At 37.2% G+C, this 25,384-nt stretch overlaps 3 protein-coding genes across 5 annotated transcripts; all 3 read left to right on the top strand.

The window, feature by feature from the left end:
* The first annotated feature begins 6,440 nt into the window (after positions 1 to 6,440).
* On the top strand, positions 6,441 to 8,741 carry LOC144433384 (netrin receptor DCC-like). The gene has a single exon (XM_078121686.1). The coding sequence runs from the start codon at positions 6,441 to 6,443 to the stop codon at positions 8,487 to 8,489; it is 2,049 nt and encodes a 682-aa protein (XP_077977812.1). The 3' UTR covers positions 8,490 to 8,741.
* A 4,784-nt stretch (positions 8,742 to 13,525) lies between these two features.
* Positions 13,526 to 16,146, top strand: LOC144453906 (titin-like). 3 transcript variants are annotated; one of them, XM_078145261.1, is made up of 3 exons: positions 13,527 to 13,880; positions 14,331 to 14,914; positions 15,442 to 16,146. In XM_078145261.1, exons 1-3 carry the CDS (start codon positions 13,601 to 13,603, stop codon positions 16,132 to 16,134), a joined length of 1,557 nt encoding a protein of 518 aa, XP_078001387.1. In that variant the 5' UTR covers positions 13,527 to 13,600; the 3' UTR covers positions 16,135 to 16,146. The 3 variants fall into 3 exon arrangements, with proteins under 3 accessions (XP_078001384.1, XP_078001387.1, XP_078001386.1); XM_078145258.1 differs by having other exon boundaries at positions 13,526 to 14,914; XM_078145260.1 differs by having other exon boundaries at positions 13,527 to 14,914; positions 15,445 to 16,146.
* A 28-nt stretch (positions 16,147 to 16,174) lies between these two features.
* LOC144453908 (peroxidasin homolog) lies at positions 16,175 to 22,732 on the top strand. The gene is made up of 2 exons (XM_078145262.1): positions 16,175 to 19,157; positions 20,716 to 22,732. The coding sequence occupies exons 1-2, from the start codon at positions 17,796 to 17,798 to the stop codon at positions 21,010 to 21,012; spliced, it is 1,659 nt and encodes a 552-aa protein (XP_078001388.1). The 5' UTR covers positions 16,175 to 17,795; the 3' UTR covers positions 21,013 to 22,732.
* Positions 22,733 to 25,384: the final 2,652 nt, after the last annotated feature.

Here is a 25,384-nt window from a genome sequence, read left to right as displayed (position 1 = left end):
CAAGACGCCGCTTTTATGTATATCATTTATAGAAGTCTGTGCAATAGATAATATATTACATCCTGCATACCGGAGAATACCCATACCACTTGTTAATGAATCATTCGTTTTTGGGTGGGTTCATGATATCGGGACATTCTTGAGTAAAAATGACGTACGTTTCAAGGGTGGGGAAAGGAGGCGTGATTATTCTTACAACATGTATATTGTCATTGCCAGATGAATAAAACAATACCATGAATGGCATGGATGGATGGTTGTTTATGATAAACTGGTATTGAGTTAAAGTCCAAGGTGCAACCAGGCTATGTGCTCACGCTACGGAAGTAGGTTTGCGCATGTGCAACGGAATACGTTTGCTTACCTGGGAGGAGCATTTGGTAAATCCGACCCAGTAGTTTATCAACATATTAGTGGCTGTTCACACATGTTGGTTACATGTAGTTCTTGCCTTATCCGAAGAGTCCCTTGTTTCAAGTGACAGTGTTTCTGCTACGTGTTTTCCGGTGCGTACGTACGGCCAGACACCCAGTCTGGGTGAAACACGTATTTCTATAAACTCATACATAAAAATTATAACCCGAAAAATTATGTTTTGAGGGACCTGTTCTAACACGATCCAAACACTATTACACATTGACAATTTGTATAATTGAAATCGTAAACCGATATTCTTGGGTACGAACTAACTTACTTACTTGTATCATTTGTACAAGGTACTAGATTACACGTACACGTTGCACACGTACACACTAGCATCGGCATTTGGTCGATCATCGTTACCACACCAAAATCGTTAGATAGATGAGAATTTGTTTACAGATTACAGATTACATGTAGGTCGTGTTTTGACAACATAATCGGGAAAACTACAAAATTAACTTCACAAGTATCGCACGGACCAGAGGGGACTAAGCTTTACACTTCCATACTTACTGTCTAGGTAGCTAGCTACGTGCGATCTCGAATTTGGTAGAAATGTCATTTATGTTCCCGTTATTTTCCTTCCGTGTTCTAATTCTTTGAACTTGAAGTATCTGTTATGGCTGTTTTATGATTGATTAAACTTGTATTTCCAAACCCAATGTCCCATCTCAGAAAACAGTCAATAAAATCACAAACGTGTGCTTCTCCGAGTTATCCCGATGTGTACGAGTACCACCCCAGCTATTTCAAAACAAACGCAAAAATGCATACGTCGTGATGGGGTGAGTACGGACTCTTGTTTGGTCTCCGCTCTGTCTCTGTGCGTATGTTTAACTACGATGTCAGTCGATCATGATGTCATTTACATGACGAGGATTATTGCTGGATAGTGCCAAAACATGTCATATGGAAACGATTTTTGAGAAATCTGGAAAGAATTTAATACGATTTCTCAACTTTCAAATTTGAATGAAAGAAATATTTATGATGCCCCCATGATTGTACTTGTAGTCTTGTTAGTTCGCGTTACGTTCATCTCCACAACATGCACAGAGCTAGATATCGTAGAGAACAGTCGACAGGTATAGGAACTAGACTAGGCAGTGATGTACGATCTATGTGTACAACATAGACAGTTGTCCTTGAAATTTGAGGATCATTACAGAAATAAAAGAGTTGCCAACGTTAGATTTATTTATGAATTATATCACTCGTTTATCAGTATCAAATGTCGCACCAAATGTTTCAAAAATGTCTTGCTTCGGGGTCATCAGAAAATTTAACTGAAAGTATGGGAATTCTTGATAGAAACATATTCAGTCATAAAATCCTCTGGTTTCTGACAATTTTCAATACTTGTTACAAGAAAGGCTGCATTCCAAGAATATTTGGTTAGCTACATGTATTACATCTGACGCCTTACGTGACACGCAGGATCATTGTCCAGTTTGCACCACATGTTGTGCCTCACCTCCTGTACATGTTCCGTACTAGCTTGTCTGTCAGTACCACATTTTGCTTCCTCTCTTCATTTTTCTCAGATGTTTTAAGAATTTGAAAATAGTCAGTGTCCGATCGACAAAATGTCTTTCCACTGAAGTTTAGAAAACATTAGTTCTACATAAACGTCGTGTTGTTGCGTCATACATCATGAGACGTCACATTGGGTGACCTCACACTTCGGTTCGCGCTTCCTTTAACGTCCCTATACATGAAACTAGTTCGAAGGCTTTCGCTAGCGATAGCGTGGCCAGTCTTGTTTTACCGCGTAATCGTCAAATGTTTTCCAAATTTATCAATTTATTTATCTTTTTTTTTTTACACTTTGGGTATTTTACGTGCTATTAGTACTTCTGGGCAACTCATATTTAATTTTCCGACCTATGAATTTTTTTCAATGATCGTCAGGTTTTAGTACTTTCCTAAGCCGGTCCCACAACTAAACTGTTGATGTTGTGGTTATACTTGTAAGTTATAGCTGGGCGTTGTGACCATGGAGTAGGTAACCGGCTATTATCTACATCACTGCCTACGTACCAGGTATAGGTACGTCAACGACACAACTACTTGACAGAAAACACTTGTCGCGCACACAAAAAGTTGTATGAAATTGTGATTTTAGTAAGGAGTGTAGCAACCCAGAACGTACATCGATCAAACTGAGAAACATTTTAGTTTCATTTTATGTCATTCTATTTCAGTAACAATGTATCATTTTCGCACATGTGAACTTGATTTTAGGCAAAATATCGGGCTAACAGAGTGCACACAGACTCGTTTGTTCGCTTGTATTGTTTGCATTCGGTATTTGGCATTTCGCACGTTGTTTGATTTGCACCATTCACAATGTCTTATCATACTTTGTGTAACTTGTAAGCCTAATTGACAACTGGCCAACGGTTTTTACTAGACAAATTTGAAACACATTTTGCGTCAGTTTGACGGTAAACCTGCTATATTGGCTACCAAACTTAGTTAACGTCAGTTATTTCTACTTATGTTGCACCACTATATATTTACAAACATTATACATGAAATATGAGAGCCATGTGAAACTTTTTCAGTGCAAATGGGATGAAGATATGAGGGCAAAGTCAGTGCTCCTTACAGCAGTTTGAATTTCCCGCATATGCAAACATTACCCATAATCCTCTTTATATAGAACGGCTCTGGTCGTCTTGATCAAATGGCATACAGGGAGTTAGGGAGAACGACTCTCAGACTGCACTGGTCGTCTTGATCAAATGGTATAGAGTTAGGGAGAACGACTCTCAGACTGGTGGTCTTGATCAAATGGTATATAGAGTTAGGGAGAACGACTTTCAAACTGGTCGTCTTGATCAAATGGTATAGAGTTAGGGAGTACGACTCTCAGACTGGTGGTCTTGATCAAATGGTATAGAGTTAGGGAGTACGACTCTCAGACTGGTGGTCTTGATCAAATGGTATAGAGTTAGGGAGAACGACTCTCAGACTGGTGGTCTTGATCAAATGGTATAGAGTTAAGGAGAACGACTCTCAAACTGGTAGTCTTGATCAAATGGTATAGAGTTAAGGAGTACGACTCTCAGACTGGTGGTCTTGATCAAATGGTATAGAGTTAGGGAGAACGACTCTCAAACTGGTAGTCTTGATCAAATGGTATAGAGTTAGGGAGTACGACTCTCAGACTGGTGGTCTTGATCAAATGGTATAGAGTTACGGAGAACGACTCTCAAACTGGTCGTCCTTACAGGACAAATGAAGATACCTTGATGTTTCACGCGTGGGACACTATTTTTACACACACACACACACACACACACAGACAGACACACTCACACTCAGACAATTTCAACTGCAAAAGAAACAATTATAGAGGCGCCGTGCATAGTAGAAATAGACAAGTTAACAAGTTGATTGTAAAATAAACAATTGAAGCCATTTAAATCATCAAGTACATGTACAATGTTTTCATTAGAAGCCTGTTTCTACTGTACTGTACAGAATAAAAATGTGCTTTTTCTCTCTTCAATGTGATTGGGCAAATGATCCTGTTGTGTATGGTGTCTCTGTTATTGTTAATCTAGAACTGATTTGTGTCTATCTTTGTGTTAAAAACATCATCCAATGAGTGAAACACTAAGGTCACTTCATTTCCCTTGTAAGACTGAACACCAGAGGCTTCGAAGACGACTGTAGACAGAGTAGAAATAAGCTTTATTTCAAGACCGCAATATATATTAATTACGTCATCCAATATGTCTTTTGAAATATAAGAGACGTTTCCATATATTTGTGTTTCGAATTTCCATCAACACAGACTGGCAAGATTATGTACATATATCATAAACAAAGACATAGGGTGACGCAGATTGATGAAAATGCATTTTTTCCATATTTAAGTTTGAAAATCTAACTTTAGTACACTATCATACTCAAGAATGATCATTGTTTATTGTCGGTGACGTCATCTCAGTGTCACACGGTCGCCACTAAACAACGTAACAAACGGTCATAGACAGGAAACTGGTGAAAAGTTTGTATAAACGTACCCTTGCGGTGATGGGCACCATTACAAGGAAGATCAGGGAAGTATTTGATAATGTTATTTGTCTTTTGGAAAGGGGCTACAAAAAGACATATGTAATACAAATGTAATCCTGAACCCTTTTCAGGTCATTTGGTCCACCTTTTATCTATCTTTCATACAGTTTGTGTCAGACAGTCCCTCTCTACATGGAGCTGAGGTTAAGTACGCGACTTTTCAATTACGAACAAGTTTGGCAGCCAATTCAATTTTAGGTCACTTTACAAATATAGGAAGAAACTGAGACTCTGTGGTGAATCCTGTACATGAATTCTTTGAAACCAGGAGATGGTGGTGTAGCTTCTCGACATTGACTGTCACAATTAATTAATCTTTGGTCTAAGATTAATTAATATGACGGCTGACACCTCCATAGATTGTTACAGTGTAATGTTTTCCCATTACGACATAAACTCTATTATACTAACTGTAGTCGCACTACACGTTTCCGCAGAGGTGAAATTAAGATATCTCTTTACATAGCCTATGATTAGTGTACATGTTTATTTATGTATGAAAGCTGAGATGAAAAGTAGACAGATGTATTCAGTGGCATTCAGGAATAGTGGGCGTGAGAAACAGTTGGCTGAGTAGTAAGTTTATATTGTGGTCATTGTCAGTAAGTGGTTTATACATTTTTGATTCAGGAATATCAATTTTTGAACTGCAAATTTCTATCATTCTACCATGATAGACTTACTACGCGGAAGTGATTCGAAAATTTGTAATTTTTAGATATTAAAAATGAATTCATAGCCGCATATGACGTATAAGTATGTTATTTACCAAATAGTATTCCGCATGCTGATACTCGAGGTGCTTTTTTTCCCATTATAATGGAAATACTACATCTTACAATATATGGAACGGTATTTCGTAAATCACATTTAAAAAATGAGTGCAGTATACCGTACGCGACCATCTAGAACATGTTTTGCGAATTTGCGTACGTACTGACAATAACAACAACGTTGAAATGCTTTCGACGCAGTTTACTACACCCCTGGACGTGGTCTGGATATGTGCCGTGTAATGAAAGAGTCGGAGAGTTGTTTTAGTATGTGCAGTTATTCAATGTTGACGGTTTCGTTGAAAGAGGCATCAGCGGATTCAATGTCTGTGATACCGCCACAACGATCGCGAGTTGATGGTAGGCTGACCTAATCACCTGATGTGACCTTTGTCATCACATGACAATGATAGGGGAGGAAATTACATCATCTGTGTTATTTTGAGGCTACACGCATTTTCTTCATGGTCGTCAATCAAGGCCTAGACATGTCAATTAATAAAAAAAAAAAAAAGGCATCTACTACTAAGGATGTGATCAATGAATTTATTCTCATTGATAACAAACACAGACTATGTCATGGTGAGTTTCTTTCATTTATAGCAAACTTTGAACTTTTTACCCAACTGACCTGAATAACAAACCATGTAATCTATAGTAACACACAATTACATCATATCAAGGCCACTTTCTAACAAAGCCTTTCCCTGCATCCCATATACACACAAACACAAACAGTATATGTATTAGACATTATTCAATCAATGAGAACAGTTCAAGATGACGTTATTTTTCCACATGATCACAACTTTTGACAGGGCTTAAGTTTTAAGAAATTGATACTAAGCCTTTCAATAAATTATTGTTGTTTGTATAGATGATAAAGTACAATTATCACTTTTGTTGCTATGGAAACCTCTTATCTGTTTCCTGCCATGCTTTGTGCTATCATTTCCTTCATACTTCCTACAGTAACAATGTCAAATGTAATAACCCATTTGTTGTCTGTATTCGAGGGTCTCCATATTACAGTTTGTCATGAAAACCGTGAGGTAGTACCTGCAGCTACTTTTCAACGACTACTACCCAATTCAAGGAAGAAATCAAGAGAAGTGGGTGCACACGTTTAACTTCGAACTCAGCGACATCTTCATAATGTTATTGAAGGCGGAAGAAAAGTTTAACAGATTGGTAGATGTCATTGTGTTGGTGTATACATTCGGCATAGTAGCTGGTGCTCGGCAAGAATTTGTGATAGAACCGAGAGATACGCAAGTCGTAGAGGGAATGTCGGTCGTTATGCAATGTAAACTGCAGCCATATTATATGAATAGTTATGCTGTGTACTGGTTTGTAAAAGATAATTATTTGCATCCAGATACGACACGCAACCCTCGACTTACTTGGACAAAGGATGTTGAAAGCGGGGTTTACAATCTAAACATTGCTTCTGTGACTACAGATGACCAAGGATTATACGAATGCCAGATTCATTTTGGAGGAACAAGTGTAGTGAGGTCCAGGACAGCTACGCTAACAGTTCTTCAGATTCCAATACCTGCCTTCAATCGACAACCAATGAATATTGATGTTCTGGAAGGAGATACTGTAACTCTACCCTGCCAAATTGACGAATTCACTGAAGGTACCATGGCTGTGGGTTGGGTGAAAGGACGAGTGATTATTTCGAGGGAACACTTTATATACGATGTTCTTCCTAATCAAGAGGACAGTTTACGGTATTCTGTACCTGAAGGAAATGTCGGTGAATATAACCTACAGATAAAGAATGCTTCACGGGAAGATGTTGACCAGTTTTATTGTATTGTTTCGTTCACTCGTCTCAGTGGAGGTGGGCATATTTTACAATCATCTAAGGCAACGCTTTCAGTTGTATACCCACAGTGTGATCGTAGACCTGTCGTGGACTATTACATAGAAGGGAATAACATAACAACAGTCTGCAGTGTGCAAGGACTAAAAGGGGAAATTGGAGTTTCCTTATCATGGAAGAAAAACGGTGTTGAAATCGGCGGTACCACAGCCAATAAGAATAACCTTAAAATCATAGATAGATGGAATGTATCACCCGGTGATGATCAAACATCGATTTCTTGTATTTTGAGGCTATCAAGTTCATCGAATGAAAGTCGGTGCACTGTTGGACCATTAAATGTACATTATGCACCGATAATATCAATTTTTCCGCAGTCTCCCAAGGTGATCATAGGTAACAATGTTACGTTAACTTGCGATGCCCATGCCAATCCCGAAATTACCAGGTACAGATGGTTGATCAATAATACATTCATCTCTGATTCGTGGGGTAGTCGTTATGTTTTACGGAAAGGTGGTGCAGAGTTGACGATTCAGCAAGTCAGAAAGATGGATGACTTGCTGAAAATAGCATGTAAAGCCGAAAACGAGATGAAAACGAACGTTGAGGTTGTAACGTTACGGGTAGGTGAATACGGTGAGTTTGGTACATCTACACATGCAAGTGTGTTAAACCAAGATGGAGTAACGTTGGTCGTGGGCCAAGCTTACGCAAATAACAAGGGATCTTCTCCATTTTCCGTCATCATGGTGTCAGTAGTTGCTGTCCTTGTTATACTTGTTCTTTCACTTAGCATTGTCATCTGTGTTTGCCATCGCAAAGGGAGAAAAAGACGACAATCTGTGAAAACTATATTGGGAGAATTTTCACACCCTTTCCACTACTACAGGAGTACGGCTAGAACGAATAACAGTACGGACAACATGAATGATTCGTCCTTCGATTCACTGGGTTTCGGACATTATGATGACCTTGCAAACTATAATCAGCCAAAAGAATCGACATTCAAGTCATTTATCAATTCGATGGATCAACCCGAGGAGGACAAGGTAACCTTTGTTGAAAACTCACTGGATGTCATTTATGCTAAGGTCAACAAGAAAAGGGAGTCAGAGAGGAAACCTGCTGACGGGTGCGAGGACACGACTGTCATTTACATGAACTTACCATGCGCACGCATGACACAGTCCTGCACTACTGAAATTCAACAAACAGATACCCATGACACCGAAGACGGTATACGCACTGACAATCTTGTATACGCCGAACTTTCTCATGCGACTACGGTAGAATCTCGATCTGACAAGGAATTAACACCCAAAGTAGATTCTTCCATAATATATGCAGAAGTGGCAACACAACGTTGAACTAACAAATGCTGTAACAGGAATAGTTTATGATCGGGAATGAAAGTAGACGCCTGTAAATCGAAGAGCTCTCAGTTGTGGACTTCAAGTGCTGCAATCATAAAAGCTGTGATATAACACGAGTGTTATGAAAAAAGACGAATTCTGATATTTATACGGAAAAATGCACAAGAGTTCTCCGTTCTCTGTTAGCAGACTAAACGTGGTACCACGACAGATGGACACAACTTTCTTAGGAGATTGGTGGTTAGAATGACGTGTGATTTTCGCTAACTGGTGAAATTTGAACTCAAGCACGAGCTTGATTGGAATACCTAGATATCTAAAAAAAAAATCTTTTAGATATTTCGTTTTTAGTATTATTCAAAATGAATCGTTAACATAGATTGGAATACTTAGATATCTCAGAAATTCGTTTTTATGTCGTTTTTAGAATCGTTAACCGTTTTGACGAGAACACATCTACTCTATTCATAGTACTTCCCAACATGCATTGCGCATATAATTGTGTACATGTAAGTTGTTTTTATGTTAATTAATGAAAATTTTACTTTTTGTAATGAAATCTAGTTAAACTGAGTTGAGGTTTTAACACCTCATTATCCAGTGCAATATTTACATTAGCACGAGTATGAGATCGAGGCTCGTATCAGTGTGTCGTTGTGTGTAAGGTTTACTTTTTCAGATAATATGTAATTGATAACAAGACATTCGATTAGACATAAACAGTAACACTTTGGCCTTTTTTTGTGTAATGCGAGTTTTATCTGCTTTTTGCTTTCCTTGTTGAATGGATTTGTTTCCAGAAATTCGTATTTCATATCATTTGTGTCATGTGTGTGTGTGGGGGGGGGGGGGGTCTGCATGTATGTATGTATGTATGTATGTATGTATGTATGTGTGTGTGTGTGTGGGGGGGGGGTCTGCATGTATGTATGTATGTATGTATGTATGTATGTGTGTGTGTGTGTGTGTGTGTGTTTAGTAGATAATTAATTGTACACTTGCACACTTTGCTTCATGTTGACAGGGGCATCAGAAGAATAGTACTTGGCATTGAAATATTTCACTTTAATATATATAGAGAGTATCACATACGATTAGCAGTGACATTCCTTGCACTAAAATCAACATTTATAACATGTTTATGTATTGCCGTCGAACCCGAAGAAATAGATTCAAAATTGAGAACCATTCACCTATTACCTAGGAAGTTATAGCCTCGGTTACCCATACTCTCACCGATTGGAGCTCTACTGGGTGATCAGAGTAGTAGCGCCCCCAGAGGTGAAAGTCTGGGCACCGAGACTAAGGAAGTTATCATGGCGAGAAATGTTGATGTTATCAACACCATTTCAATCTATAAAGAGTCAGTACATAATTAAAGGCGATATTTTGAAAGGGACTATGAAATCTTTTATCATGATCTGAATACAATTAAAATACATGTTTTAGGTAACATCATAGTTATTGTAATATACACGCTAGAGGCTGGACTGTCTAAACCTTTGTTTGTTTCTTCATTTTCATTTTATACCATAATCCCGTAATTTCTAATTTTCAAAGTTTGATCTTCGTCTCGTGATCATGAAATGCTATGAGATATGTGGCGTCATGTCTTTTTTAATGTATAAACTCTTGGTTTGTTATTAAACATTGAAAGCGATGAGCGAGTCTGTCTCATACTTCACGTGCCAGCTTTCACTATGCTACACGTTGTTAACCTTATTGACGGAAGTAAAGTACAACGTTAACAGTTAGGAGTTGTTTCCTAAAAAAATATCGCAACGATTTATATTTGTTTTATGCATGTTTCACAAATATGTCGTTTAAATTTTACGAATCATGTTGCAAACCTCTGCAAACAAATTCAAGGGACAAATACAAATTACAGGCTAAAAAAGACGTACGACAAAAATCATATGTTTTGTGAGCACAGAGACATTCACACTCGAAAAGAAACCCAGTAGATATACCCGGGGCGATACCAGTGGCCAGCTGTGGGGGGTGTGTGGCAAGTGCTGGAAACCCCAGGCCCCATTTTAGACCCACTTCGACCAAAAATCAATACCCATTTTTAGACCATTTCACGTTTTTAAAAGATTGGCGTTTAGACCTAAATACATTTTCCTTAGGAGGAAAAAAGCAGTTATGATTTGGTAAAGGACAATGGGCCGTATTTTAGAAAATAATGCAAAGTGGACCCCGTTTTAGACTCTTCAGCTCCAAAAGATCAGAGCCCATTTTAGACCAAAGGGCTTCAAAACACACCCCAAAGGGCGGCACATATTCGTATACTCAAATAAGGGGAGTAGCCCCCCCCCCCCCCCCGATAATATAGCCAAGTAACATCAGAACGCGGCTTATAACAGCACTAGTGACACAGACAATAGTTGGTGAGTGATAAAGTTACGATAAGAGATCTAATAGTACGCCCTCGGGCGGCCAACTTGAAATTCAGTCGACAAGACCGGTCCCGCATCTACTGTGGCTATCTAATATGCGACATTCTATTTTGAGCATGCAATATATACACGAACAATATAATTTGAACAAAGTTAATGTCATGCTAAGGAATTAACGAACTTGATTATATGGACTTATGTGAATGAGAATTCATATTCTACAATTAATAAATAACAAAAATGTGACGGTGAATCTCATACCAGTTGTTTTGAAATAAGAGACTAAGTTGACTTTGCTTATAATAGCAATAAATAATAATAATAATGTACAATTCTTCCATAGAGCATTCCATTAAAAATCTCATTGCGATAATTTTATAATACAAATACAAAATTCAGTCGAAAGATCTGTTAAGATACAAAATGTAAGTCTTAAGGTCAGTTTTGAATGAATGAAATGATGTTACTGACTGAAGGAAGGCCTAGGGTGGCAGAGCATTCCACAAGCGAGGAGCGCAAATTCGAGAAAGGCCCATCGCTATAAAAAACAATATCACTAAGAGGTTGGTGTAAATAAAATTTATTCATTGAGCTCCTATGTAGAGAACGACTGGTGCTCCGCGGAGATAGCAGATAACCAAACTAGCGAGGCGAGTGACTGTGGAGGATTTACATCCACCATTGACCGTCATTTCTTGGTTCATAAGTTGTATCAGACCTGTCGAGTACGCACCCGATTAGTATAGTTCACATAACTATTTATAACCACAATGGTTTACCACATTATCATAACTCTGTACCCTCACTTGCTTCTCTCGTTTTGTCTGTCTGTCTGTCTGTCTGTCTGTCTGTCTGTCTGTCTGTCTGTCTGTCTGTCTGTCTGTCTGCCTGTCTGTCTGTCTGTCTGTCTGTCTGTCTGTCTCTCTTAACTATGATGAAATATGATAGTTCCATCTGTAGAAATTAACTGACTTATATGTAGTTATTTAGAGAATGACAAAAGTTGTGTACTTTAGCTGAATAAATGAAGAAAAGACAAGCAAAGTTTGAGAACGAATTTAGTCAACTTTGTACAACACGTCGGTGACAGTATAGATAATAACGTAGAAAGTGATGAGATTTCTCGTCGTGACTTTTTAATAATATATCAATGCATTTTAAATTTATTTATAACTAAACACATAGCTTCAAAGTAAGGGTGGGGAAGCCATCCTTCTATGACGAGGCTGGGGGGTTTAATGTGGCGTGAAAATGGCTGATGTTGACAACAACAGTTAACTACTGCATACAGTAAAATTGATTTGAATGCATTGAGTAACATACACTTTAGAGACTGAGGATTGTTATAAAATTATGTGTTGATGTCTTAACATGTGATATCTAAATCTGAAATTTCTATTTTGTCAAAGTTTAAACCTCGTTACATTATCATGAAATGCTGTGATGTATGACGTCACGTGTATCCCCATGTATAAACTTTTGGGTTATAATAGTAGTAAACAGTGACCATGATAAACTTTGGCCAGTCTTTCTGATAGTCTACTCGCCAACTTCCAGTCATCTACATGTTTTAGAAACCCTACTGAAATGACAGTAGAATATTAGTCTGTTTTTTTCTAAATTGTCATTTAGCCGTTATATATTCTATATCCGTCAATCATAATTATCTTCTATTTTAAAGAAATAGTAAAACCTCCACAAAAGAAGCTTGAGGAAGATAACGTGCAGGTTAAGAAGACGTATTATGGGATAGGAATTGTTTTGTAAACACAAGTGACACATCTGACACAAACACATAAATAAAATTATTATAAACACTTTAATTATAAACACTTCACTGTAAACATTAACACTAATGTTGTGTCTTCTGACCTACCTTTTTAGAAAAAATGGAAACTGGGTCACCATTAGCCAATGTGACCTTATCCTGAAGGAACTAAGGAAAGAAACTGTCTATAGTCTAGTAGTAATAATATAATATCAAGGCAATTAATTAATGTCAGGTTTATTATAAATATTTTGAATGCTATTATGACGTTAACGTAGTTGGTTAGTTTTCATTTAGGCATAATGACATGAATAACAGAATTTACAATCATGATAATCGTTCAACCTGCAATTCGTAATTGCCACAATTATTGTTAATGTCTGTAAACAGCGGGAATGTAGTGATTGATAACAGCGTTGTGTTTATATATGTTTGGACAAAGAGTCATTTATGACAAGTACTCAAGATAGCATACCCAATACACACATTACTGATAAAACACACTAAGAAAACGAAAGGACAAACAATGCGGAAGTCTGACTAGTACTGGTTTGAAAGATCGTGTGTTTGGATATGTTTAGAGAGTTGCTTATGTACAAGTTTTTTTTCAGAACACTTTCCTAATTAATGACAGGCAAACTGTAATAGGTCTGTAATATGAAGGGGTCATGGTACTACCGTCCTTGCAGATAGGGCAAACATTCCTTCGTATCCATTTGGACCGTCTTCGAAAAGGCTGAAAAAAGAAGTTTTTTACAAGTCACATGACCTATTTCCATTTCCGTGTTGACCTTAGATGGTGAGTGTTTGTAACGTACGTACATGTAGATCACACCAAAGGACATGCGTAGTCATGTGCATTTTGTTATAAACTAAAAACGACGTTGTTGTCTCAACTGACAGTCTAATACCTAACGTTTGGGATCATCTGTTTCAGAATGTGGTTGACAAGACCCATACCTTTCCATTTATTACTGTGCTTTGAATGTATTCTCTATGATGCGTTGTTTGTTGGTGCTGAACGTTACATCAGTCAACATCCATCCGACACTAAAGCCATTGAAGGGTTGTCAGCTACATTTGCTTTTAGAATCACTGGAGTAGAAACTGAAGACAACTATGAAGTAGATTGGTGGGTGAAGGGTGAGAAGTGGATTCGATTTCCTTCAGATAAAGCCGATGTAAACCAGAAGTACAGTTTAATATCAAACACAACAGGTCAGTACGATCTCGTAATACACGATGTCACCAAAGATGATGAATCGTATTATCAATGCAATGTTCACAATGGTAGGCAAACGTTCTGGTCAACTAAAGCAAGTCTTTCAGTTCTTCCAATTCCAATACCAAGGTTTGCAGACCAATCTAGTGATACAACGTCTTACGAGGGTGACTCAGTTGTGTTTAAGTGTCACGTTGTTAATTTTACACCTCAATACCTCAAAGTCATCTGGGTACATAACACTGTATTTATATCATCTAACTATGAAATAAATGACAATATTACCCCAAACATTCAAGATTATGCACAATATTCTATTGCCAAAGAAGGTCCCATTGGTGTCTTTGATCTAACGATCAAGAACTTGTCTCATACTGTCACTGGACAGTACTATTGTTTCGTCACCTTCATTGACAGCGGTGATTACCAATTGTTTTCCAACAAAGCAATGCTGTCCGTGATTTACCCATCGTGTAACAGCGAACCGTCACGTGATCCCTATAGCGAAGGTGACAATATAACCACTCACTGCACTGTGGAGGGAGGCAAATTGAAGTCAGGGAATACCTTTTCGTGTTCTAAAATTGGTGAAACGAGGAATAGTACTGGTTTAGAAATCGATCCTTCACAGGTACGAAATACATGGATATTGTCAGCTGATGATAATGGTAGCTTTATACAATGTTCTGTACAATCGTCTGGTAAAATCCTAGGAAGGCCATACACATTCGGTCCTTTAAATGTTCACTTTGCACCGATAGTATCCATATATCCCATCCGTGACGTCATTGAAGTGCGATCCAACCAATCCGTTACATTTAATTGTACTGCACGTGGTAATCCAAATGGCATGGACTATACATGGCTGATTGATGGTGTGACCGTAGATGGTCCTGATTCGAGATATAAATTAGAGCCAGCAAATCAAACACTGACAATAAATCAAGTACAAGTGAAAGATGATACTAAGAGTATAACGTGTATGGTGACCAATAGTGTTGGTAGTTCTACTACTACTACTACACTGAAGGTAAGGTTTATTTTACATTATGGTATTCTCTTTTGTTTTCTCTTTTTGTGTTGAATTCTATTCTTTAGTCATTCGGAAAAGGATCGCTTCTAAATCTAATCTAAATTGTTTATTAAGTAATATATATGTGATTGTAAGCAGAGTCTGACGATTGAACCAGACGTGAAAGCAAATACGATGTAGTGTGGAAGATATGATTGCGTGTGTATAACGTTGAAATTGCGAATATTACACAAGTTCATTTACTCGTGTAAAATTATAAATGTTTGTCTTTCAGGAGAAGTATCAATTTGTGTAGGAATCAATATCAAAGGTGTTTTTCCATCGTATTTGTATATACAGTATGTATCCAGTATATAAAGTTCATTAATGAAATGGATCAATCGATGCAAAATTATAATGTGAAACAAGAAATTCATAAATGTATGTTCAAAATATGCTCGCTATATCCCTAGCAGTTTAAAGCGCTGTATCTTGGGATGATGTAAATGCCCTTAAATGATTTGATAATCATTATTTTGATTAAGCAGGTTGTGTCGTTGCCTGTGAAAAATGAGGGTGAAAAAAGTCAGACATCGGACATTTCTATCATTATACTAGTCTCATCCGTAGCAGCAGCCGTACTTGTAATCGTCGTGATTATTACTATACTATATGTGTGTTTGCGACGACGGAAGAACATGAAAGCAGTCAAAAATCCAAATATGCGCCTACAAAATCTTCAACAGGATCTTACAAATCGGACGAATACAGGCCATCAACCCAACTGCAATGCGGAAGACCCTTTCGAAGAATTCGTACAATACGAGGAAATATGTGGTAAAGAGGAAACAAACAGACCAACGTCAAAAGTTAATGCTTCCTCCAGTGACTCCGCTACTGATATGGGAGAAGGTACAAGCGAAGATTTGCCGGATGTTACGTATGCAGAGGTGAATAAAAAATTAAAGAACGGTCGATCAACTCGGGATAATAGTGTTAAATCTGCTATATCTTCTCCGGTGTCCCCGTTCCTAGAAAGTCAATATACGATAGTCGACGATGATGGGAAGAGAAATAACGAAAACGAAAACGTGGAGGGACTTGTTTATGCTGAACTCGACCATGACAACCACGATAGCAACCAACGTAATAGAGCCTTGACGTCAACACGTGGATCTGAGTCTCCGGTGATGTATGCAGAATTACAGATAAAACATCGTCCACAATCGGAAATTTAGATACATGCAATACGGCTAATACATGTATCATTCGAGTTGTATCACTTAGTCTAAGAGTATGCACGTCTGTCTGTCTGTCTGTCTGTCTGTCTGTCTGTCTGTCTGTCCATACGCACGCATGTACGTATGGATGGATGAATTGATGGATGTATGGGTGTATATATGTCACCCTGCCTAACCTGCCAGTCTGCACGTCCGACAGCCTGTCTATTTAGCTGTTCTCACTGTATGTCTGTGAGATAGAATAACGGCACCATGGCAATGGTAATTTGACAACTATGAGGTTTTCAAAAAAGTTATTTAGTCAGTACACGCGTACGTTTATTCATTTTCAGCAATTGAAAAACAAATATAGTTAGTGTGGAACAACAGCCAATATATATCGGAAAGATTTGATCACTGAACTTATAACTAATCTATTAGTTAAAGACTGTAAGCTGAAAAGTTGAAGAAAAACATATCCTATTGCACAGTGAATAAACTTTGTGTTATCTACATTTCATATCTGGAATTGAATTATCAAGGAGAAAATGTGTATTGCTATACGTACTGATCTGAGGAATTTTACGATTAAATATATGGGGGGGGGGGGGCGATATGAAGTTATTACAAGGTTGCCACTGATTGAAAAACTTACATATACTTTATCACTTATTAACAATACAGCCAATAGATGTGCTTGTTTCATTTGTTTTCTAACCAATCAGAATGGACCTTATAAAGTGCTTCACATTATCTGCTTATTTGACATATAACTTAGAGAATCTGTATTCGTTATTGTAATCAGATATTTTAAAATATTGTACAAACAGATTTGTTGAGTCTACAGTGTGGTATAAAAGATGCTAATTTCATGTACTGGGCATATCTTACCATACTCACTTCATAACCTGGGCAACACGATTGCCTAGTTCATGAACTGGTCAGTTTAACCTATCCATTTCATGAAATGGGCAATTTCACAGATTGGGTGATAATATATATATAAAGTAAACACTGTTGTTACAACATGGCGCTTACAAAAGGCAAGATTTTCTTCGCCATTATGGTAGTTAGTTAGTTCAGTTTACTGTCATGGATTATTACTCACATGGTTAAGGATTTCGTGTTAAATCATGTGTATTTCTTGTCCTAAGAAACTTGAAATTACTAGTATCTAACAACCAAATTGTCGTTGTTGATGATATCTGGTTCAACTTTTTTGAAGAGCATGAAACTGCTCTGGTATTGATCATTCACAAGTATGTATTACTGGCAAGTATATATAGGCTTGTGAACAAGAATATGACCATGAACATTTAGGGTCGCAATGTATGACGGTAATGCCGAGGTTTCGGTTAATTTGTAACAGCAGCTAGCACTAATTTTCCAGAATGTCATGATGTTTTTAAATGTGAAAGTCTACGACCGAAGTTCAAGGGCACTATGAGAATGTTAACAAGTACAGTATCTACATAAATTTTAGGGTATTTTAGGAAACTATTTGGAAATATTGATCGATGTGGATGCTATCCGCATAATATATTTGGTAAAGCTTATCTCCTTCCTACCATTCCTGCATACATTTCCGAGTCACGGTTGGTCTTATATGAGTCTCAGTGCAGTCGTGGCGTTGACGGAAATCACTAAACCAGCTTTGTTACTTGGACAGACTAATATCGATGTTATCATTCTCTGATGTGAACGTCAATGAAAAACACGAGAACGCGTTCATAATGCTTAAACTCACTATGAGGAATGTAATGAAGATTTTACTTGTAGAAGTTGTGTTACTAAACTTGGAGTTTATTCTTAACGGTGTGTATTTGGTGCGTGCTGAGCCCTACAGTATTACCCTTGATCCACCCGACTTGACAACTATACAAGGATTGTCTGCTACGTTTGTGTGCAAAGTTGAAGGAGTGACATCATCATCGGAGGTTGAGTGGCAGTTAAATGATGACTGGATTAGTATTTCTAATTCCAAATACCGAGTGACGATTAATGGCGGTCAATACACCATCCTTATATCTAATGTAAACGAACAAGACGAAGGCGAATACAAATGTCATGTTCGTGAAGGAGAAAAGGGGACTGATAGCTCAAAAGGTGTACACCTTTCAGTTCTGCAAATTCCAATACCAAAGTTTAGCAGTGAACCAATCGATACAACGTCCGTCGAAGGATCATCCGTGTCTATGCCTTGTCGTATTGAGCATTTCACTGACAATGCTCTTAAAATACTCTGGGTGAAAGATTTGAACATAATATCAAAAAACTATGAAATAACTTCAGATAACATTCAATACAGTGAAGATCGTGCACGGTATTCTATTGTTAAGGCAGGTGTAGGTGTTTTTGATCTAAAGATTACTAATGTCTCCCACAATGACAGTGGTCGGTACTATTGTCACGTGACACTAAAAGACAGGAGTAGTTACAGTGTTACTTCGAGGGCAGCTATATTGTCAGTGACTTACCTATCATGTGACGTCATCCCACGCAGAGAAATCTACATTGAAGGAGAAGAGATAATAGTGAATTGTTCTACAGAAGGTGGTAGATTACAATTGGATGATTATATGTTTTGTTCTAAAATTGGAAAAACAAAGAATGAAAGCGGCATTCGACCCGATCGTCCACACATACACAACACATGGACCTTGTCGGCTTACGATAACGGAGGTGTCATATTTTGCTCAATTCAAGCAGCCGGTTTCACCAAAGGGCATCCCTACAAATTTGGACCAATAAACGTTCACTTTCTACCAATGATAACAATTAACCCTCCTGGTGATGTCATAGAACTACAACTAAACCAATTCTTCTCACTGGAATGTACTGGTCATGGCAACCCAAACAATTTGGACTATAGGTTGCTAGTCAATGACTCAACCATCAATAATTTCGACTCGAGATACAGAATAGATTCCAGGGGTCAAATACTCACAATCGATCAAATTAAACGTAAAGATGATGATCTGAAGATAACTTGTATTGTTAAAAATAGTGTTGGCAGTTCTACCATCACAACTAAGTTGAAGGTAAGCTTTACTCTTTGTTCCAACCTCAGACTGCAATAGAACACTTCAGGCTATAGTGGCTATAGTGTTAACGTACTGGTAACTATAGGCCTATTTCCACTTCCTGTATTTTCTATTCGCCATCAATAAACTTGCACGTCTTCTGAAGTATACCCCTTTCCATTAACATCCACGACAGCAGCTTTTTTAAAACACACTTTGCAATCAGATAAGAATGTCGTATTTTATAATATAATATATTAATACATCAGTTGATCAAATAATAATGCCAGTATATACAACCATCCTGACATCATCAAAATATGTCATTTTAATAAAAGTCAATATTTAAAGTATAAGGGTGATTCAATGACTGTGACAAGTATAGATTTGATTTAACTTGAGTTTATTTATTCGGGTCTGAGTTTAAAAATTGACGACGATAAAAATAATTATTATATATAATAATAAAAAACTCGACTAGCATAGATATTTTCTGACGAATGTTATACTATTTTTTCCATTTTGATATATTTTCTTTTCTGATACAGGGGAAATAAAGTTGCCTTGATATTTCACTAATATGAGACACGATGTATTTTACAGGAGAAATGATGTTGGCTTAGTGTTTTAGGCTTACTGTCATGTGACATGATGCTTTGGCACAAAGATGGACACATTTCAACTCCAACAATAACAGAGACACAACACAACACAACACAACACAACACAACACAACACAACACAACACAACACAACACAACACAACACAACACAACACAACACAGCAGTATCCTCTACCCAATCACATCGAAATGACTTCTACTGAATGATTTATATGGCTTGATGATTTATATGGCTTGATGATTTATATGGCTTCAATTGTTTACTTTTCAAATTGATAATCCAACATAATAACTTGTCTATTTCTACATCCCTACCGTGCGTAGCACCTCTATAATTGTTTCTTTTGCATCTGAAGTTGTCTGTGTATGTATGTATGTATGTATGTATGTATGTATGTATGTATGTATGTATGTATGTATGTATGTATGTATGTATGTATGTATGTATGTATGCATGCATGTGTGTGTGTGTGTGCGTGCGTGTGTGTGTGTGTAAAATGTCATGTCACATGAGTGAAACATGTCAGGTCAAATGCAAAAGATACAATTTAAGGTGCCATGAACAGGGACAGTGGAGATGTCACAGACACAGACTGACAAGAGAACATGACTGTGGAAAATAAGCAAACAAAGCCATTAAAATTCTTAAGGCAATGTGTAATGTTTTCAGCAGAAGCCTGTTTCTACTGCACATTTTTAGTCTAAATCATAGTGTCGAACTCTGTGTTACCACATAATGTCCCATGAGTGAAATACCCGGGTAACTTCACCTTTCCCTGCATTGTAATATGTAATGTTGATTCTTTTTCTGGTCAACACATAATTCAATCATGATACCGGTAGTAGGAACCCAATACTATATCCACTGTGGTGCAAAAGATATTTATAAATATAAAATTATATTTCTGACAATTAAAATCTTTTATTGGTGTTCATTACTTTGTTTAAATCAGGTGACATCCATGCTTGTGGACGACGATAGGGCAAGTCATACATCGGACACTTCCATCATTGTACTAGTATTATCCTTAGCAGCAGCCGTACTTGTAATCGTCGTGGTTATTGCTGTTTGTGTACTGTGTTGGCGACGACGTCGGAGGAAAATGAAAGCAGACAAAAACTCAAACTTGCGTCTACGGTATTTCCTTGAGCAGGATCTTACAAATCGTACGAATGCAGGCAATCAACGCGACTGCAATGCGGAAGACCATTTCGAAGAATTCGTACAATACGAGGAAATACGTGCTTGAAAGGAAACAAACAGACCAACGTCAAAAGTTAATGTTTCCTCCAGTGACTCCGCTACTGATATGGTAGAAGGTACAAGCGAATATTTGCCGGATGTTACGTATGCAGTGGTGAATAAAAAATTAAAGAATGGTCGATCAACTCGGGATAATAGTGTTAAATATGTTATATCTTCTCCAGTGCCCCTGTTCCAAGAAAGTCAATATACGATAGTCGACGATGATGGGAAGAGAAACTAACGAAAACAAAAGCGTGGAGGGACTTGTTTATGCTAAACGTGACCATGACAACCACGATAGCAACCAACGGAATAGAGCCTTGACGTCTACACGTAGATCTGAGTCTCCAATGATGTACGCAGAATTACAGCTAAAACATCGTCCACACTCGGGAACTTAAATACTACAGACATTGATACTGAGTATCCTCTCAACGAATAAACAAATGGGACAAAACAATATAAATTATATTATTCAATACCAGTGTATCGATAACATTTACATTGAAGACGTGATAGTATTGATAATGATATATCACAGTTATACCAGTGGCCACGGTAAACTGTCGGGAACGAACATATGATGTAATTTTAATACTCCCTACACAACCTGGTCTGCGCATGTCGGCTACTAAATTCAAAACAATACACATGCAGCAAGCAACGAAAAGTATTTCTGTCAATAGTCAATCGTATTTCTGTCACGAGGTAGAACTTAACAAAATATTGATTTGAGCTGATTAAGAAGAAGAAAAAACTCAATGCTCTGTTTGAGATATTTAACGACGCCTGTATTTTGTTCACATCTGTCTGTCTGTCTGTCTGTATGTCTGTCTGTCAGTCTGCATGTGTGACGGCTAGCCTGTCATAGGTTGACGGCCTCTGGCTGTTCTGTCTGTAAAATATTTTGTATAAAATTTCGGTCGTATATAATCATATTTTATTTTGTTTCACAATTTTCTAATCTGAAGACGTTTATACATTTTAACAACAATTATTACAAATTGATAATATAAGTGAAATATAATAAGAGAAAGTATTGACCAGTCACCACGTGAACTAGTCTATGACTAAATAGCCATGATATTATTTACATTTCATATCTAAATTGAATTCTAAAAACAAGGCATTAATTACAGGTGACTATATGAAGTATTGTATTTGAGTAAGCTTAAAGATTTGATTAACGTAACCTAGTAACCATTATTGTAATCAGTTAAAAGATTAGTGAATCGGTAGAATTAGGCAAAATAAACAATTTGTGTGTTTCCAATAACCGGACCAACCCTAGTTTAAGCCTGTACACATTTTATCAAACTACCACAAAAGGCTTATTTTGACCGACATTTCGTTTGTTTTTAGGTCGAAGCAATATGTTTCAAAAATAAAAACAATAAGACAGATAAAATAAATTGAAATGAAATAAAATCATGTCTTACTTACCATATTTTCTGAGGCCATGTTATCGGAAACACACAATTATTTTTTTTCGCCTGAGTGTTGTAGAATTTGTATTATGATATATTCAGGATAATGACGTCATGATTACTGTACTATAGTCTTTGGACTGATGTTGAATGGCAGTAATTATAGTCAAAAACTATCACTTATTTTCATCAAGTTTAAACTACCTAATTTTGATCCCACCTACGATAACTCGAACTGTATATCATTTATCCCGGTTATTAAAGATTTAACCAGCAAGTGAAAATGTCTGCACATGTGAGTGTCCTTGTGAGAACGATTTTCACCAAGCTTGACAACTGACAGAAAAACTGACTTTGTAAGGTTACGGTCGTTCTACAAATCAGTATTGGACATGTTTGGAATACACTGTAAAAGTAGACAACTAGAGTTTATTTCCAGAAATATCACAAAGGATATCGGTAGTATCCGACACCACTCGTACACAGTGCAAGTGTTTAAATTACGTACGAACGATATGTCTGTAAATTCGCCATTTTCTTCAAGTTTCGAGTCCCTATGCTACACATATTGATATAATCTTGGTGATTCTTTTTCTTCTAGTTCAATCGTGGCAGTATATGTATAGTATATGATAACAGCAGTGTCTGCTGCCTGTATATTTATTTATATAGAAATGATTTCAATGATAGCAAAGAACGACATATGTTGGAGTATATGACACGTAGTCGTGGCTGACACAGCTCATAACAGTAACGACCGAACCAAAGACACGAAAGAGCGTTGACCAGACAGAATTTGAGATGGATGAATGTACGCTTTATTGTACGCAAAACGTATATTCTTTGTGTACATTATCATTATGCATTAACTTCCATAAATGTCACGACTTTCATTTATTATGTCTGTCGCCAAGTCATTTCATCGAAATTACAGAGAAATCATCAGAATATGATATTAAGCTCCTATCGATAATGTTGTATGGTGATAACTCATATCTTTGGATATTCGCACCTACCCTCCCCCTCTCCATTACCCCTCCCACTCCCCAGCCTGGCATGGCCAGCATGTCTTTGTAAAACAAGGAAGACAGCATGCATTTCAAACAAAGTATTCCCCACGATATCGGAGAAGTAACTAAGACCTCTTTGCAAGTTCCTGTTATATTCCCCTTCATCACGACTTGAAGGAGTTGAAATCCGTAGTTTGAAGTTGTTCTCAACAAATTTAGAAAATCATATTTTCTGACCGTCATGTAATTCCCCTTGAAAAATTGTGTGCGCAACTGCTTTGCAACCAACACAGTCGTTAGCTGTACGTGCATTTACTCGTCGACCACAATTAACAGTAAAAATCTGAAAACACTCTGAAACTGTTACAGAAAAAAAAACCATCTTCATATACTTGAATCTATCAATGAAATGAAATGAAAGTCAACTAAATCCAAATAGCTGCCAAATTGAATCTTTTAAAGTTTACTGGTCAAACTTGGGTTGCATGTCGAATGAGATCATGTTGTATTTCTGACATATGTTGCATTGAACCGGGAAATAGTTACTATATTAGTATCTTTTCAATTTTAGTACCATTACATCAACATGCAGGAAGTGTGACAATGCAAGATAATTTATCAGTGAGGAACTATCCAACTTTCCTTTCCTGTAAAATTCACAATTGTATACTTTTAATAGAAACTGCAGAAAGAAACAACACTGGTCGTAACAATGGTTAAACTTTATTAGGTGTAACTTGAATACTTAGTAAACATTTCAACGAGAGGTTGTGATGGTAATCGATAGCGGATATTTCTTGCAAAACATCAGTTTCTTCTTGGGAATTCCATCATCATAAATCCACACACCTCTTTTTCGACACGGCCGTCTTGAGACGCACTGCCAAACATTTTTCATCGTGACGGCAGAAACAAATTAAACCCGATTGGCGGGAATTGACAGTTTGAAACTAGAGTACCGTGATTATGATAACCAGTAACTCTTGTCATACAACTGATCCGTTGTAATAGAACGAGCCACATGAAATAACCACAGAAATCAACTTATAGTGATTGTGCCAAAAGTCGCACTGTCACCGAATCAAACCAACTATATACAAAAGTACAGTGACGTCACAGGACTTAATAAAGACGGTTTGTCGTTAAAGTTGGGCCATGTAATCATCGACTCCCAAGATAAGAATGAAGAAAGAGAAGTCTTGTAAACATCGTGACAGAATACACTTTGGATCTTGAAGTGTCATAAAAGAATTTAAACAACATGTTTGTCAATAATATTTAGACTAAAAATAATATCTATTTTTAAAACGAAAGAAAATGAATACTAGAAAAATAACGTTAAATGAATGGTGAAAATAATCTGAGAATCACAATAAAAATCTGAAAGACTCGATATGGACAGATAGCAATTTTGATCGGTTAATCCCGGCTCCGCGTTAGGCTTGCCAGAATCGCCCTCGCTTGAGTATCTCATCATTAGCAAGGCACAATAAAATTTGGAAAATCGGATAAATATTTGATTTACGATGGAAATCACGAAACTCTCACCACGAATATGAATATGTGAGGCGATGAACATGTGAGGGCGCACTAAGCGACCACAAAAGAACAAGAAAATCCATGATTTCAAGTGCATTTTTAATACTTGGCGTTAGTCGGTAATTTAAATGTGTAACATGAATGAAAGCAAGCCTTTGCCTATACTATATATCCGTTCAGAAAATTGGCCGACATTACAATATATCATTGTTATCTTAGTGCAAAAGAAGGGGGTCTGGAAATATTTCAGGTACTAAAAATTCAACAATGCGAAATAACGTTGGTTATGAGTTACATCGATGTTGTACCATTGTGACAACCAAAGTGTAATGACATGTTAATGAAGCTCTAAAGGGGCAATATGAAAATGTATCATTATTCTTTTTATGTGATTTTATTA

Source organism: Glandiceps talaboti, chromosome 3, assembly GCF_964340395.1.
Source record: "Glandiceps talaboti chromosome 3, keGlaTala1.1, whole genome shotgun sequence".
Taxonomy (NCBI): Eukaryota; Metazoa; Hemichordata; class Enteropneusta; family Spengelidae; genus Glandiceps; species Glandiceps talaboti.
The sequence above is the reverse complement of the archived record's forward strand: the minus strand, read 5'-3'. Positions and strand labels throughout refer to the sequence as shown.

Excerpts from the sequence above, each read along its gene's own strand:
- LOC144433384 (XM_078121686.1), top strand. The coding sequence starts at position 6,441 with ATGTTATTGAAGGCGGAAGAAAAGTTTAACAGATTGGTAGATGTCATT.
- LOC144453906 (XM_078145258.1), top strand. The coding sequence starts at position 13,601 with ATGTGGTTGACAAGACCCATACCTTTCCATTTATTACTGTGCTTTGAA. Across the intron at positions 14,915-15,441 it reads CTACTACTACTACACTGAAG|CAGGTTGTGTCGTTGCCTGT; the intron begins GTAAGGTTTATT and ends ATTTTGATTAAG.
- LOC144453908 (XM_078145262.1), top strand. The coding sequence starts at position 17,796 with ATGTTATCATTCTCTGATGTGAACGTCAATGAAAAACACGAGAACGCG. Across the intron at positions 19,158-20,715 it reads CCATCACAACTAAGTTGAAG|GTGACATCCATGCTTGTGGA; the intron begins GTAAGCTTTACT and ends TGTTTAAATCAG.